Source organism: Mauremys mutica, chromosome 5 (assembly GCF_020497125.1).
Source record: "Mauremys mutica isolate MM-2020 ecotype Southern chromosome 5, ASM2049712v1, whole genome shotgun sequence".
Classification (NCBI taxonomy): Eukaryota; Metazoa; Chordata; order Testudines; family Geoemydidae; genus Mauremys; species Mauremys mutica.
This window is the reverse complement of record NC_059076.1, coordinates 45,002,623-45,017,959: the sequence shown is the minus strand read 5'-3', so window position 1 is coordinate 45,017,959 and position 15,337 is coordinate 45,002,623. Positions and strand designations below refer to the sequence as shown.

Genomic DNA, 15,337 nt, shown 5'->3' with positions numbered 1-15,337 from the left:
ACTGAGAAGAAATACAAGTGGATCTAGAGTGAGTGGGGAAAAATGGGTAGGAATGAATAGAATGAAGTTTCATTTGAACAAAGAACGAATGTATCCTTCTGGACAGGAGTAATCCCAAATATTGCTAGATAACAGAAGCGAGGCGGAACTAGTAAGAAGGAAAGCTTTAATGTTGAGAAAAACCTTATGGTTATGAGATAACCTTAACAGAACATGAGTTTGTGCTCCAGGAATGGCCTTCACCGCTGACAGAGTATAATGCCAAAGCAAATATTTTATGATTAGGGGCTTGATTCTGCACAAAATTCACATGGGCTCTGCAACCCTTACTCCAACCACTGTGGCACTTATTCAGGTAAAACTCTACATTAAGGGCTGCAAGACCTCTGGGTTCTGTAAGGTTTCTTATAGCCTAGACATCCTAGAGCCTCTTTTAGTCTTTCTCCATCATCCTGAACTTCTCATCTTTCTTACATGGGGAAAGAAGCTGCCATTACAGAAATAACATACTGTCTATTCTAAATTCCCCACACCACCTGTCCAAATTATATTGAGGTAGATCAAATTATGTCTTTATTTCCACTGAAATATATTTGTCTGGGAAAGGATTTTGCAGAGACAGAACTGAAAAATGAGAGAGATTTTTTTGCCAAATAAGGACTATCCCTCCAAAACAGAGACTGTTAGCATATATGCCTCACACTAAGAACTGTATTTACCTGCTTCACACGCAAAACATAATTGACAGAAAAAACATAGTTGACACCAATTTAATATTTTTTTTTACCATGGACTATTTTCCAAATAAGCCAGGATCCTGTCTTCCAGAGTTATGTGCGTACATGCTGATGACTCATGTCTTTTTAAATAATATTTCAGTGATCAGAGCTATAAAGTTAATGCCTTTTTCTGACTCTTCTTAAAAATCACTCTTCTACTGGACTGACACAACACTAAATCCTACATACAAGGGTTTTACTGTGTGTTACATTAATTATTATGACACTAATGCTCAGATCCCTGTTAGACCTGGGTCCCCTTGTGCTCGGTGCTATACAAATACATAGTCCCTGTCACAAAGAACTAAATTAAGATAAAATATAGGTGTGTGTAACCAACAAACACTGTCATGAAGATGCAGTTGTGCAAAAACATACCAAAGCAAACCCCAGCATCAGTAGAGCAGAATTCTATACAATATAAACCCAGTGACAGGGAAACCCCAAAGGTTCAGAGTTTGGATGCATCTGAAAGGTCAGATGATGGCAATTATACCACTGCTGCATGATATGGGTTCAAATGATCCCATAAGGAGTACTGGAGAGCTTATGCCTCAGGTCAAAGGCCTCTCAAGCCAGTCTGCTGCCCCAGGCAAGACTTCAGAGTGTTGCCCCTTTCCTACTCCCTTAGAAATTTGCAGCAAGAACCCGTTCCCCATCCAACCCCCCTGCAACCCTCCCCCAGCTTCCTCCACCCCCACTGGGGCCAGAGACCATCACCCCCTGTAACCCCTCTTCTGGAACTGCTAAGCTCAATCACAATGGGACCTGGGCACCTCTTGCCCAGCCTCCCCCACTTAGGGTTGCCACCTTTCTAATTGCTGGTAACCAGACCCCTGAGGCCCTGCCCCTGCACCACCTCTTCCCCACAGACCCAGCCCCTTCTCTGCCTCTTCCCTCAAGGCCACACCCCTTCTCCGCCTCTTCCCCTGAGGCCCTGCCCCCTTCTCTGTGTCTTCTCCCCAGGGCCGGCTCCAGACCGCAGCGCGGCAAGCACGCGCGTGGGGTGACATTTGCCGGCAGGGGCGGCAGGCTGGGCCGGTGGACCTGCCGCAGTCATGCCTGCGGGAGGTCCACCGGAGCCCCGGGACGACGGGACCTGCCGCAGGCATGACTGCGGAGGGGGCGCTCCTCCTGCGGCTCCAGTGGACCTCCTGCAGGCATGACTGCGGAAGCTCCACTGGAGCCGCCGGACCAGCCAACCGTCCGCAGCTGCGGGCGGTCCAGTCGAGCCGCGCGACCAGCGGACCCTCCTCAGTCATGCCCGCGGGAGGTCCGCTGCTCCCGGGGCTCTGGGGTGTCTCCCGCGCATGACTGCTTGGGGCGTCCGAATATGTAGAGCCGCCCCTGCTTCTCCCTAAGGCCCAGCCTCTGCTCCACCTCTTCCCCCTAAGGTCCCACCTCCATCACTCACTGGATCATCTCAAGGAGCCTGCCTGCAGGTAGGAGGTGGCCCCAGATGAGCAGAGGCTGGCACGGATTAATGACCCGGCTTGACCTACCGTACAACATTGTTCATAATCATGGTTATAGAATGGTGGTTTTCCCATCCACATTTGCAACAAACTTGTTAGAATACAGATACCCCCAACCATTGTAGATCCTTGCTCTCCTAGTTTCAGCAGGCCCTTAGGACACTGCAGCTAATTATTGATTCCTTACTTGTATAGTTCTTAAAGTATGTGAGCACTTTGCAAAACATTACATTCATAGTCCCAAAGAGCTACGTCCATCTGCTTGCATCATCTTATTGATAACTGATTGGCTGAGATTATTTTTAGACGTTTTATATTTCTCAGATAAAATAGATTATAATTGGCTGTTTTACATTTTTAAGTTTTTACCATGGGACAATGGAAGGCTTTCTAGCAGTTAGATCAGCTGACAGCCCTTTGGTATAATGAGTGATAAAAGTTAAATATGAACCTACAAAGGGATGAGGTTGCTAAAAATGGCAATGCTATATTGTGGTTTACATATAATGGCATTGGGCTAAATGCCCTCATATAAACTTTAGCAAGAATTGCACTGCTTTCACCAGGGCTGAATTTGGTCCTTCAGGTCAAGGATCAAAGAGCTCTCTAGTCCCACTTTATACAGGACAAATTCCTACACTTGGTTGTGCTTGAAACGCCCACTGAAACTGATGGAAGATATGGATATGCATCTAATGGCAGATATTGTCCCTTTTCCAAGTCCATTTATGTAGTCTTCCTTAGCTGAACTAATAAAGAGCATTCAAACTTCTACATTTAGGACCAGATTTTAAGAGCTCGAATCAATATGCATTAATGTATACAAATTTGTGTTTGATTTTTGCATGAAGTTCTTATAACTCACACACAAATTAGGTATTTATGCACATGGTCTAAATGGCCATTTTTATACTTTCCAAGTTTGCATGTGCACTTGCACCAGTTGTGTGAGTGAATTAGTTATTCAATTGTATGTGCCCCTGTGCTCTGGCCATTTTGAAAATATGGATCATAACATATATAATATGCAGTAGATATATACATTTTTATTTGCATAAATACTTTTATTATTTAAGAACTTGCTTACAAATTCTTAAAACGTTTAGTGGAGGAAATCCACATTAGATTTTGGTCCCAATTCTTCATTCCCTGTGCATATTTCTGTAGGAGTTTTGGGTGTGCAAATACTGGATCAGACCCAGGAAGCAGTAATCAATGTAATGGTTGAAAAACTAAATGTGCAAAAGTCGGGAAACCTTAGCTCTCGCAGCAATCACACCCCATCCCTCTTTTGTATAGGTAGGACCTAATTCTCACTTACCTTAAGGCCACTTTGCACCACTCTGGCAATGTAAAGGGACCTTAGAGTGAATATAAATGTAATTTATAACCACTGTGATATAGCCTTAGTTTAAATGAAATCAGGCCCACAGTATTTTGTATTATTGCATACATTGTTAAATTGATGCCTAAATATGTATATGTATAATGTGGCTAAGTGATGGCTTCAGTGGAGTGAAACTGAATTTTAATTTCCTAGCTTTTTTCTTTTATTTTTCAAAAATAGCTTTTCACTAACAGCTTTTTCCATTAAATGTCCATGTTCTTTTAAGAAAAGAGAAAAGTGAGTGAATGCTTAGATGGTGAAGCAAGTTGTGTGAGCTGCTTGCATGATACACTATTATTATTTTCAGATTAGAACTCCTTTACTTCTCAGCCAATTTCTTCATTGAGTAAATCCGACATTCATCACTCAGATCTATGTACATATCAATAAAGGCATTTTAAAGTGCAAGAAAAAGCCTGGTCAGTTTTCTTAGAACTAACCTAAATTGTTTTCATGCAAGGACAAAATTTGGATCTTGCTGCATAAAAAAATTCATTTGGATAACTCAAAAAAAGCCAAACTAAATTTTACTAAACTTTAAAAAAATCAGCGTTGAACAGAGAATAGGCCTAATTAATGTCAGAGCAAAGACTGATTTTTCTAAAAAAATTTAAGTGCCGGAAAATAGAACTTAGAATGGCTGTGATTCCTCTCTCATCAATATAATGCTATTACTGCTGGCAATGAGGTTTTTACGTAGGTGCATCCTCCCACACACTATCAGTTGCAGGTTCTGAGCCATAATTTGTGGCCTTATGTTTCCTGTATGGCGTGCTGGGTAATAACATGAGAGGACTCCATGTTTCTAAAACTAAAATGCCTGTTTATTAAGAGAGCTATCTACAGAGATGCTGCAACTGAAGCTAGCTTTGAAGCTAGGGTTGCCAACTTTCTACTTGCACAAAACTGACACTCTTGCCCTGCCCCTCTTCCAAAGCCTCATCCCTTCTCTGAGGCCCCGCCCCTGCTCACTCCACCCTCCTCCTCCCTCTGTCACTCACTCTCCCCACCCTCACTCACTTTCTCATTTTTACCAGGCTGGCTCGGGTTTGCGTGCGGGAGGGGGTGAGGGCTCCGGCTGGGGGTGCAGGCTCTGGGGTGGGGCCAGAAATGAGGAGTTCAGGGTGCGGGAATGGGCTCCAGGCTGAGGCAGTGGGTTGGGATGCAGGGGGGGACAGGGCTCCAGCTGGGGCTGAGGGCTCTGGGGTGGTGCCAGGGATGAGGAGTTTGGAGTATGGGAAGGGACTCCTGGCTGAGGCAGGGGATTGGGCTGTGGGAAAGAGTACGGGCAATGGGCTGTGGAGGGATTCCAGGGGGGGCCAGAAATGAGAGGTTCAGGATGTGGGAGGGGCTCCATGTTGGTAGAGGGGGTGGGAGGGCTCGGCTGAGGGTGCAGGCTCTGACTGAGGCTGCAGGCTCTGGGGTGGGGCTGGAGATGAGGGGTTTGCGGTGCAGGAGGGTGCTCCGGACTGGGGCGGGGGTTTGGTGCAGGTGGGGTGTGAGTGCTCTGGCTGGGGGTGCAGGCTCTGGGGTGGGGCTGAGGATGAGGGGTTTGCGGTGCAGGAGGGTGCTCTGGACTGGGGTGGGGGAGGGGTGCAGGTGGGGTGTGAGTGCTCTGGCTGGGGGTTTGCGGTGCAGGAGGGTGCTCTGGACTGGGGTGGGGGTTGGGTGCAGGTGGGGTGTGAGTGCTCTGGCTGGGGGTGCAGGCTCTGGGGTGGGGGTGGGGATGAGAGGTTTGGGGTGCTGGAAGGTGCTCTGGGCTGGGACTGAGGGGTTTGGAGGGTAGGAAGGGGATCAAGGCTGGAGCAGAGGGTTCAGGTGCTGGGGTGTGAGGGCTCCAGATGGGGGTGCAGGCTCTGGGGTGGGGCTGGATATGAGGGGTTTGGAGTGTAGGAATATGCTCTGGGCTGGGACTGAGGGGGTTCAGAGGGCGGGCATGGGATCATGGTTGGGACAGGGGGCTGGGGCACAGGATGGGGTCGGGGTGCAGGCTTTAGGCAGTGATTACCTTAGGTGGCTCCCAGAAGCAGTGGCATGTCCCCATTCTGGTTTCTCTGCGGAGGCGTGGCCAGGTGGCTCAGCATGCTGCCCCGTCCACAGGTGCCAATCCTGCAGCTCCCATTGGCTGTGGTTCCTGGCCAATGGGAGACGCGGAGCTGGACCTTGGGGTGGGGGCTGCACGCGGAGCCCCCTGGCTGCCCCTATGCCTAGGAGCCAGAGGGGGGACATGCTGCTGCTACCAGGAACCACCAGGAGCCTGCCTTAGCCCCACCAACTGGACTTTTAACAGCCCAGTCAGTGTTGCTGACCGGAGCCATTAGTGTCCCTTTTCGACCAGGCATTCCGGTCGAAAACCGGACACCTGACAACCCTAATTGAAGCCATATGCACAGTGACTGACTTCTTGGTGCCTCCTCCAGACTCTTCTCTCTTGCAACCTGTGCTCCTCCCTCCAAATTCCATGCAGGTTGCTACTCCTTATATTATTAACAAAATATTAAGTTTTAATTTCCTTTCTTATGCATGTTGTTTTAACTCCAAATGATTCTGTAAATGGTGATTAATGTACTTTCCTTTCCACCATTTATATAAATGCCTATTTAGTTGTAGTGAAAATGGTAGCAACTGTCTTTAAGTAGCAAATTAATTATTTAAGGAAAACCTTTCAATTTCTTAATTACCAATATGCAACGCTTTTGTTTTTGGAAATTAGAAAATAGTATATATGAATACTGTATAACACTGCTGTGTAGAGCAACTTTCCAAAACATATTACAAAAAGCTAATTCAGTTAAAAAATTAACAAAACTAATAGCAGAAGGGGAAATAAACTGAGGTGCTTAAACAAGGGAAAAGATATGTTTGCAGATGGGCAGACAGTAAAGCTGAGATATATAGGAAGGATTTTCCAGCTGACAGGAGTTACAGAGAGGAAAGGACTCACATGAAGAGTGTTCAGAAGATGGAGTGTGTGAAAAGAAAGAGAGAATGCAGTGCTAGATGAATAGAGAATAGTCAGTATGAAGAGACAAAGGATTCACATTGGTCCTTTTATGGCCTATAGGAAAAACTAGCTGGAGCAAATGATTGGGGGATTTTAAAAGAAAAGGGAGTACAATCTTGAATTAGGTCCTGAAATGATTGATGACTAGTAGGATTGTTTATGTAACTGATGGGATCATATTTCTTTGTACCTGTGGGAAGATGGCCAACTGCACCTGTATATGAGGGGAATCAAGTGCTGGGTCTTGGCAAGGTGTTAGAGAAATCAAGTTGAGGAGATGAAAGCATGAATGAAGATTTCAACAAAAGTGGAACTGAGATATAGGCATACATGGCTAATGTGACAGAGGTGATAATAGGCAGATATGCAGACATAAAAGTTTGCAGAAAGAAGGTTCAAGGTTAGGCATTACGCTAAAATTATGTACAGAGGTTGGAGCAACAATATTGAGATGCAGCCACAAATTTCCTGTGAAGATAAGCAAAGAGGGTGGGCAGATGGAAATTGTTAAAGGTGTTGACAGATATGAACAACTGAGTGTCACCAGTGTGAAAGTAGCAGCTACAGTTAACGGTAGAAATAAGATGACTCAGTGGGAGGAGGTAAATTGAAAAGGGTAGAAGAGTCAGCAATGTGCTATGCACTGCATAGAACAGGGATTTACACAGAAAAGCTGTCACTGCAGCACTCTAGAAATAATGGTTTGACAGGTATAAAGGTGAATAGAGTAGCCCACAGTGTCTAAGGAAGCAGTGAGGTCACAGAGAATGAAGAGAGTCCCAGAGACAGCAGAAAGAGAGAAGTATTTAACTACATACAATTGAGAGATTCCCATGCTATCACCAGCACTGAACCCAGACCGAAAATGGGCAAGGATATTGTAGTGCAAAACTGGAGAGATGAGAAAACGCTACTTTTTCATGTGCTTTTTAGAAAAAGAGAAGTTAGGACACTATGGGGCCCCATCTATGCTGTGAGGATGGAGGCAATGGGCAGCTGAGGTAAACGGGTTAGAGCACTGTTCTAAACAACACTGTCCAGGGAAACCATGTTTAAATTGTGTTAAACTACGTTTAAAACTAGTTCAGATAACACAGTGTTAATTCCCAGTGCAGAGGACTTCAAAAAGAATCTCTGAAGCAAGGGAAGATTTTTTTAAGAAGAGTGGCAGATAGTGACACATTTTAGAGACTTGCGGAAGGTAATAAAGACAGCAATTATTGACAGTAATGGTAGTGGAGGGAGAAACAGTGGTGGAAAAAGAACAATGTGAGGAAAGAACAGGGGATTAAGAAGGTAGATAATTTTGTGAAGGGACTGGTTCGTATCAGACATATGCAGGAGGTACATAGGAGATAGGGGAGAGGAAAGGAAGGGAAAGGTATCTAGGGAGTGCTGGAGAAGACACTTAAATTATGGCAATTTGGAATTTCTTGGACATGATGGGTGGGAGAGAGGAATAGCGAAAAAAATGAAACATAAGAACAAGTATTATCAGCACCGTTAGCAATGATGGAGGAACAGAAATTAGATTTTGTAGTTCAAATGGTGATCTCTGTAGACAGTATCTGGCACTTAAAGATACATTGGCATTTTTTGCAGCAGTAAGGTTAATAAGTCCAGGGTTCTGGTCTCCAATTTGGGCAATTCCATTTTATCAATGAAATTTCCTTAGCACTTCCATTTTGATTCAGGATTCTTCTTCACTTGTCATAAACCTTTGTGTAGTATTGTAGTGCACTGTTAAACAGTTGCCACCTCAGAGGTGATCTGTTGCCTTTTAGTAGAGAGTGAAGTGATTGTAATATATAATATAGTATAATATAAATTTGTAAAGTACTTAGAGAGTCACAGGATGTAAAGTGCAATATAAATATGACACTATTAAGCTTTCATTAATTTGTCCATATTTCCTTATTGTCAGCTGCTAAGCATACCCATCTTGTGAGTGAAGAGCTATTATTTTTTAACTTCCTTTTCAGAATGACTATCGCAAGCTGTCTATGCAATGCAAGGACTTCGTGGTTGGTGTCCTTGATCTCTGCCGAGACTCTGAAGAGGTAGAAGCCATTCTAAATGGGGATTTGGATGCTGAGCCAGTTGAAACACAGAGGCACAGAGCTTCACTGAGTCGTGTCAAATTAGCCATTAAGTATGAAGTAAAAAAGGTAACTGTGTAACCAGCACTTTTAGACAATGTTGTATGTGAATGCATTGTATCATATTCTGCATGTATTAATAGACTGACAGTAAATTGTCTTAAGACAAAATATGTGGGCCAGATTCACAGCAGGTGTAAACTAATACACACAAAAACCCTCCAATAGAACTATGTCAGTGTATTCCAGCTGAGAATTTGGCCCTGCATTTTTAATGGCAGAAATAGCATGTGCCAGAAAGAGGATATATTTACACAAATTACAGTGGGTGAAATCCTGGTCTCATCCAAGTCAATGGCAGTGAAGATTTCAATGGGGCCAGCATTTCACTCCGTTAATGTAGTTATGTGCTTGAGTCTTCTTGCCAATCCCTGTGATAGCATTTTAATCAAAAGTGAAGGCTGTAGCCACAACAGGATTTCTTTCATGTTATCATAAAAGGGCTATTTTGTTAGTGCTTTTTTATTTATTTATTTTATTTACTTGCTACTTGCAGTACTGGAATTGATTAAATAAATTATATCATAACCTGCTGAAAGTCTTGCATCTATCCACTAGTATAACTATCTACACATATTTTTCTTTTTAAGGAGAGCCTTAATTTCATTGCTTTGAAAGAGAACACATTTCAATTGTTACTCTGTTTCTTTATCATATTTTTGAAAGCATCATATTAGCACCAAATAGCTCATCTGCAAATGTGTTGCTTTTAATCAAGCAGCCTTATAGAAAAAATTTCTGTCTGACTTATAGTATTTTCTGTTTAAATAAATCAGAGTGAGTTCAATAGTGGAAATATGCACTTCAGTTTTATTGTCAGTTAATCAATTAGTTTATTCATATGTTTTTGTAAATACTCAAAGCACAGTATATCTGCAGTGGATACCAATGGCAAAGATTTTTTTTGCCATAAAAATACTTTATTCTGTGAAATTAATATTCTTTACAGCCAGAAATACAACTCTGTAGAATGCAACTGATTAGTTAAATATTTATCAGTTCATTGTATGCAGTGTAGTTGTAGCTGTGTCAATCCCAGGATATTAGAGAGACAAGGTGGGTGAGATAATCTCTTATTTGACCAACTTTTGCTGGTGAGAAAGATGCTTTTGAGCTCTTACAAGAGTTCTGTGTGGCTCAAAAGCTTGTCTCTCTCACCAATAGAAGTTGGTCCCATGAGAAATTATCTCACCCACCTGGTTTTATCAATTCATTATTATGTAAAGAAATTTTTCCATGTATAGTTATCTTGTTCTTTCTCCAAGATGCCAGTAGGCCAACACAGACAACAGTTAATATGATGTCCAGCAGCACATACAGAAGAAATATAGTGACAGCTATATTTTATTTATTGGGTGACTTATGCTGATGGTTGTGTGCAGAGGCAGGATAAAATTACCATAACAAAAATACTGCTATTTTCACAATGTTATGGTTTCCCATTTAATTTTTTTTAAATCCCCACAAAAATATGAGAATTCCCAACTTTTCAAAATTCCCATTTTTCACTTTATTTACCCACTTTCCCACTAGCTATGGTTATATGCTTTTCCAACAGGGTGAAATACATGAGTAACCATCATACAGTTTTGTAAAAGTGTAAAATCTTCAAGTGAAGGAAGCTGCTCACCACAGGTGTCCTCTTCTGGTTGGGCACAGGTGTAGCAAGGCTACTTCTTCTCCGGCATCGCCCCTGATGACAGCCACTCCAGCCCTGTGGTGGTCTGCTCTTCTTGTATGCCAACCCTCTGCCTAGGTCACACCTCTTTGTCCACCCCTTTTACAGTTATATAAAGAGCCCTAATGGGATAGCCCTGTTGGTTAGGTGATCGGCCTTTAGGATCTTCCCTTGCCCAGGTTCTCCCCTGTTAGGGGTAGGGTTTATGCCTTCTGCCCTCCTGGTGATAGGGGAACCAGGGCCTGCCCTTTCTAAATCCTGTGCCCAAAAGAGCTATATTGCTGCCTCCCTGGATCACTTTCTTACCAGTCCCCTCTTTCCTAACAGGTAAAGTAATAAACAGTAAATAACTGACATCAAAGGTAAAGTCTCAGATCTTCTGAGTGTTTCAAGTCTCTCCCTTATGGCTCTGGAATAGTCTCTGCAACCAGAGCCTCGAGCAACAGGACCTCCCTCATTGCTCCTTCCCAATTGCTCAGAGCGTAGGTCAGTTCCCTCCACTGTCTGCTCCTCTACTAAGCTGGCCTGTTCCCCTTTTGATCTCCTCCTACAAGCTGTGTGTGCTTTGCAGATAGGGTGGTTTGGGCATCTGGGGCCAGAGCAGCTGCTTAATTCCTTTCTTTCCGGGCTGGTGTTTGCACAACCTGTCGTACTTCAAAATTGGGAAAAACCAATACAATTCTTGGCAAACTTCACAATTCTTGATACATGTTTAATGATGGGAACAGGAACTTCTCTCTAGATCAGTGGTTCAAAGCTAGCCAATATAAACATGGTCTAAAAGCCTAGAAGGGATTGGTAGAGACAGCCCTGGTTTACACTGGGGTGGGGGGGATCGATCTAAGTTATGCAACTTCAGCTACGTGAATAACATCTACTTACATCGACGTAATTACATCTACTTGCCGCAGTGTCTTCACTACGGTGAGTTGACTGCTGCCACTCCCCCGTCAACTCTGCCTGTGCCTCTCACCGAGCTGGAGTACAGGAGTCGATGGGAAAGCGCTCGGGGATAAATTTATCGCATCTAGACTAGATGCGATAAATTCATCCCTGCTAAATTGATCGCTGCCCACTGATCTGGCCAATAGTGAAGACATACCCTGAAAGTTCTTTACCATCTGCTTTCTTTTCAATGCTTTGTTAAATGAGCTGTCTTTGTAATCAAGTCCCAGTAGACAAGCATCTTTAATGCAAAAAATCACCACCACTATGGTATTTTTCTTGGCATTCTCAGCAGAGAGAGAGAGAGAGAGAGAGAGAGAAAGAAGATTGCTCTGTCTCAATGTCCATTCAGTCTCCTCCCATCCAGTTGAGGAGCACATTAACAGGCTGGCATGGAGTGCGTGTTTCTGGTGCACACACTGTACCTGTTCTACAAGATGTTAAAGTAAAAAACAACTATATAAAATTGGCTTATCAGATCTGGTCTCTGTGCCTATTCAGAGTTCAATGGGAGTTGGATTGGACCCTAAAATAGATAAATGTAATGAAAGATGAGGCGGGATGCGGGTGTGAGAATGTGAGATGATAGAAATGCAGAAGGCACCAGTGGAAGAGGTGATGTGGTTGGAAGAGAGTTTAAGCTGTAGCATCCTGAAGAGATTGTAGGGGGAAAGCTGAGAAATGGAAGCCAAAGAAGAGATTGCAGTGGTGAGGTTAGAAATGAACAAAGCATGAATTAAAATTTTGGTAGTGGATCCAGTGGGTTTCAGAGCTGATATAGGAAAAGTGACAAAATTTGGTGAGGGATCCTTATCTTCAAGGTGCTCTATGATCTGGGCCCAGGATGTTTAAAAGACCATCTAAAGCGCCAGGATGAAGACTGTGGTCAAAGACTACGGTCCTCTGGCACAACAAAGCCTTCTCCGGTAAGAGCTGTCTGTGTGGGAGCCAGAGCTTTATTTGGAGGCCCCCCGAGACTGTAGAATTAACTCCCCCAAGATCTAAGGACCATCACAAACCTTACCACCTTCCACTTCAAGGGCAAGGCACATTTTTTTTACCTTGCCTTCTCTAGCATAAATATGTAGCAACATGTATATTTATAACAAAACCAAAATTCTCTAAAATCCTACATGAACAAGACACTCCAGTGTACACGCTTCCCCTGGGAAAGGATGAGAAAACGAACAACAAATGACAGATGTGTAGTCACGTTGCTTAATGCCCTACTGGAAAGTGGTCAGATATTATGGTGATGAACATGATTTAAAAACCTACATAAAATAGAATAAAGGGGAGATAATGCAGTTGTCAATGGTTAAATTCATCTCTAATCTCCTCTTGGCAGCTCTTTCATCTGCTTCCTAAAGGGAACTTGCACAACTGTTGACAATATTCTCTTCCCCACTTGGTCCTCTCTCGTGTCAGTGAAGAAATAGATAACACAGACAATTTTCCTCTTAATGTCAAATCAAAATGCTGCTAGACCATTAGCAACAAGCCTACTGGGTGGCTAGACTTGTCTGTGGATGTGTATTAGAAGTGTGCTTGCACTGGGGGACTTCACTCTCCAGGACCAGGACCTCTGTACCTCCCTAGCGTAATAACTATTGGAGTAGAGGGGCTGTTTCTTCCCAGTCCCCCAGATATTTGGGGTGAGGCAGGTATTACTTCCCCTTTCCCCGAGATTTTTTAGGGCTGGCTTAAATACAGTTTTGGAACTAGAAGTAACCTGTTGACTTCAGTCTTTCTCTGCTGCTCAAGGTGAACCTGCTGCTTCCTGCTGGGTGCCCCTGCTGGTGAACAGTGAATCTATCTGTGCAAATGGTGAGGCTTATTCTTGCAAAAGGAAAGAGCACAAGAAAACTAGAACTCAAAACAAGCTAAATTACAAATAAAATAATATTTGTGTGTTTTTTTTCAAAATGGGCCAGGTTGCTAATTAACTCAGGATGACCCTCACTTTTCTAAATGGTGATGGTTAGTTAAGAGACCAGATGTCCATTAGCACTTAATGACTTTTAGCTTTTGATCTGCCATTCCATTGTAAACAGAAAATGCTTTAATATGTGATTTAGTTGGCACATGAGTCAGCATATTTAGAGAATTGTCTTTCTAGCAAAGTGGATTAAAAGGTGAAGATCACTTCCCTGTTTAAAGCCACTGCATCAAATTAACATTTTTCTCCCTAAGAGATTAGAGATTTCCTTGTCTTCATTACCTGCCTCTTGATTTAATTTTTGTTAAGAAGCCTGCCCTATTTTACTATAAGCATTTTTAAATGATATTTGACATTAAGTGGAAGTTAGCTTGCAAGAGAGTTGGCAAGCAACAATGAATGATACTTTATGATGTCAACAGAGAACGAAGAACAGTAAAGTGGATGTACAGTGCTTACATTAAATTTATTTAGTTTGAGGAACTCAGTTCAAACCGTAAAATGCAGTCTGAAACAATCTGTCTGAGTTACATAGAGAATTTGCTAGCGTTCCTACAGGAGTACTGTATGGTGTTATCAGAACAATTTTTAAAAAGAGAAGATTCCTATAATTTTCTAATTTAGTGGCAAGTTCTCACAGATCAGCAGGATCTGTGCTATGCCCCAGCTTTTGCACAGTCTTTTGGAGGAACCCCTTTAGTGTGCCTGACTCCCCAGGGGTCTTACTCTTCTTTCAGGGTAGGCCATACAGCCTCACCACCTCCTAGGGAGAGCTACTGGGCTCCTGCACTCCTGCTTCACATGCTGAGCTCTACCCAGTGAGTCCAACTGAGAGAGACTCCTGATAGAGACTTGTACACTCTTCAGGGACTAGTGCACCCCAGTCCGTACTGTAATGACATCCAAACAGCATTTTCAAAACAGACTAGGATTTATTAATGAAGTGGAACACAGCATAGGAAGTCCTTAGCTTAGCACAGAGAAATGAAGGTTAAAGCATAGTCCATTCTGGTCAAGCCATAATTCACCAGCCAATCTGTAGTGAATTCCATTTTCAGGCTCTGTCTCTGACTTCCTCTTTAATTAGTCCCCATGTGTGAGAGAGCTCAAGTTTCTTCCAGTGCCCACACTTATCCTCTCCTACCTCACACATCCCAGTCCTTTGTTTTCAAGTTGGGGGTTTCTGCTCAGCTTTCCTCTTGAGAGTGTCAATCCAGGAGTCATTGGAGCTTGCATTGTCTCTTTAGACCCCTTATTGATCTGGGATGGTTTGGGCCAGTTTCTTAATGACTGTATTCATTGCACACAGACAGGGAAGTAACACACCTATGTCTCTTCAGTCTGCCCTGAGATCAAACTTAATCCTTTTCTCCCAACTGGGTAGCATTGTAAAGTATGGGGAAAACTGAGGCAAACAGAGGATTCATAAAAATATTTTAAAATATTCTCACTTTCTTACACACAAGTATTGGCCAATTTAACTACTTTATAAATATTACAAAGTAAGTATTCTTTGCTCTTGTATAGTACTTCTCATCTTTAAAGTGCCTGGCAAACATTAATTGAATCTTCACAACACTGTGTGAGACAGTCTGTCTCAGATAAATGCTATTTATTATCTTCATTTTACAAATGGAGAAACTGAGGTTAAAAGTCAGACTTGCCCAGAACTAGAAAAGGAATCAGTTATAGAGCAATGAGGATACTCTTATTTTGTGCTTTCCCTGCTTAGTCTTGTGCACAACTTCACACAACTCTCTCACTACATGGTGGTCTTGCTGTACATCTTCACAATAATACAGAAACACAATGTCAAGGTTTAAAAAACAGTGCTAAACAAACTCACTTTTAAACAAAATCAAAACAAAACTGATTTTAATAGACTAAAGCTTAAAAGTTATCAAAACAAATGCAAGTGTCTTTCTTTTACACTACATTTTCTATTTCTTATGACAGTGTTTATTTGTAATA

General features: G+C 42.8%; 1 protein-coding gene across 2 annotated transcripts in view; it reads left to right on the top strand.

Moving 5' to 3' along the window:
• The window catches only part of TRPC3 (transient receptor potential cation channel subfamily C member 3), a 92,832-nt gene that overhangs the window by 52,475 nt on the left and 25,020 nt on the right, over positions 1–15,337 (top strand). For both annotated transcript variants that reach the window (XM_045017432.1, XM_045017431.1), the window contains one exon: positions 8,628–8,813. In XM_045017432.1, coding sequence (XP_044873367.1) covers positions 8,628–8,813 — 186 coding nt within the window. The remainder of the gene's footprint in view (positions 1–8,627; positions 8,814–15,337) is intronic.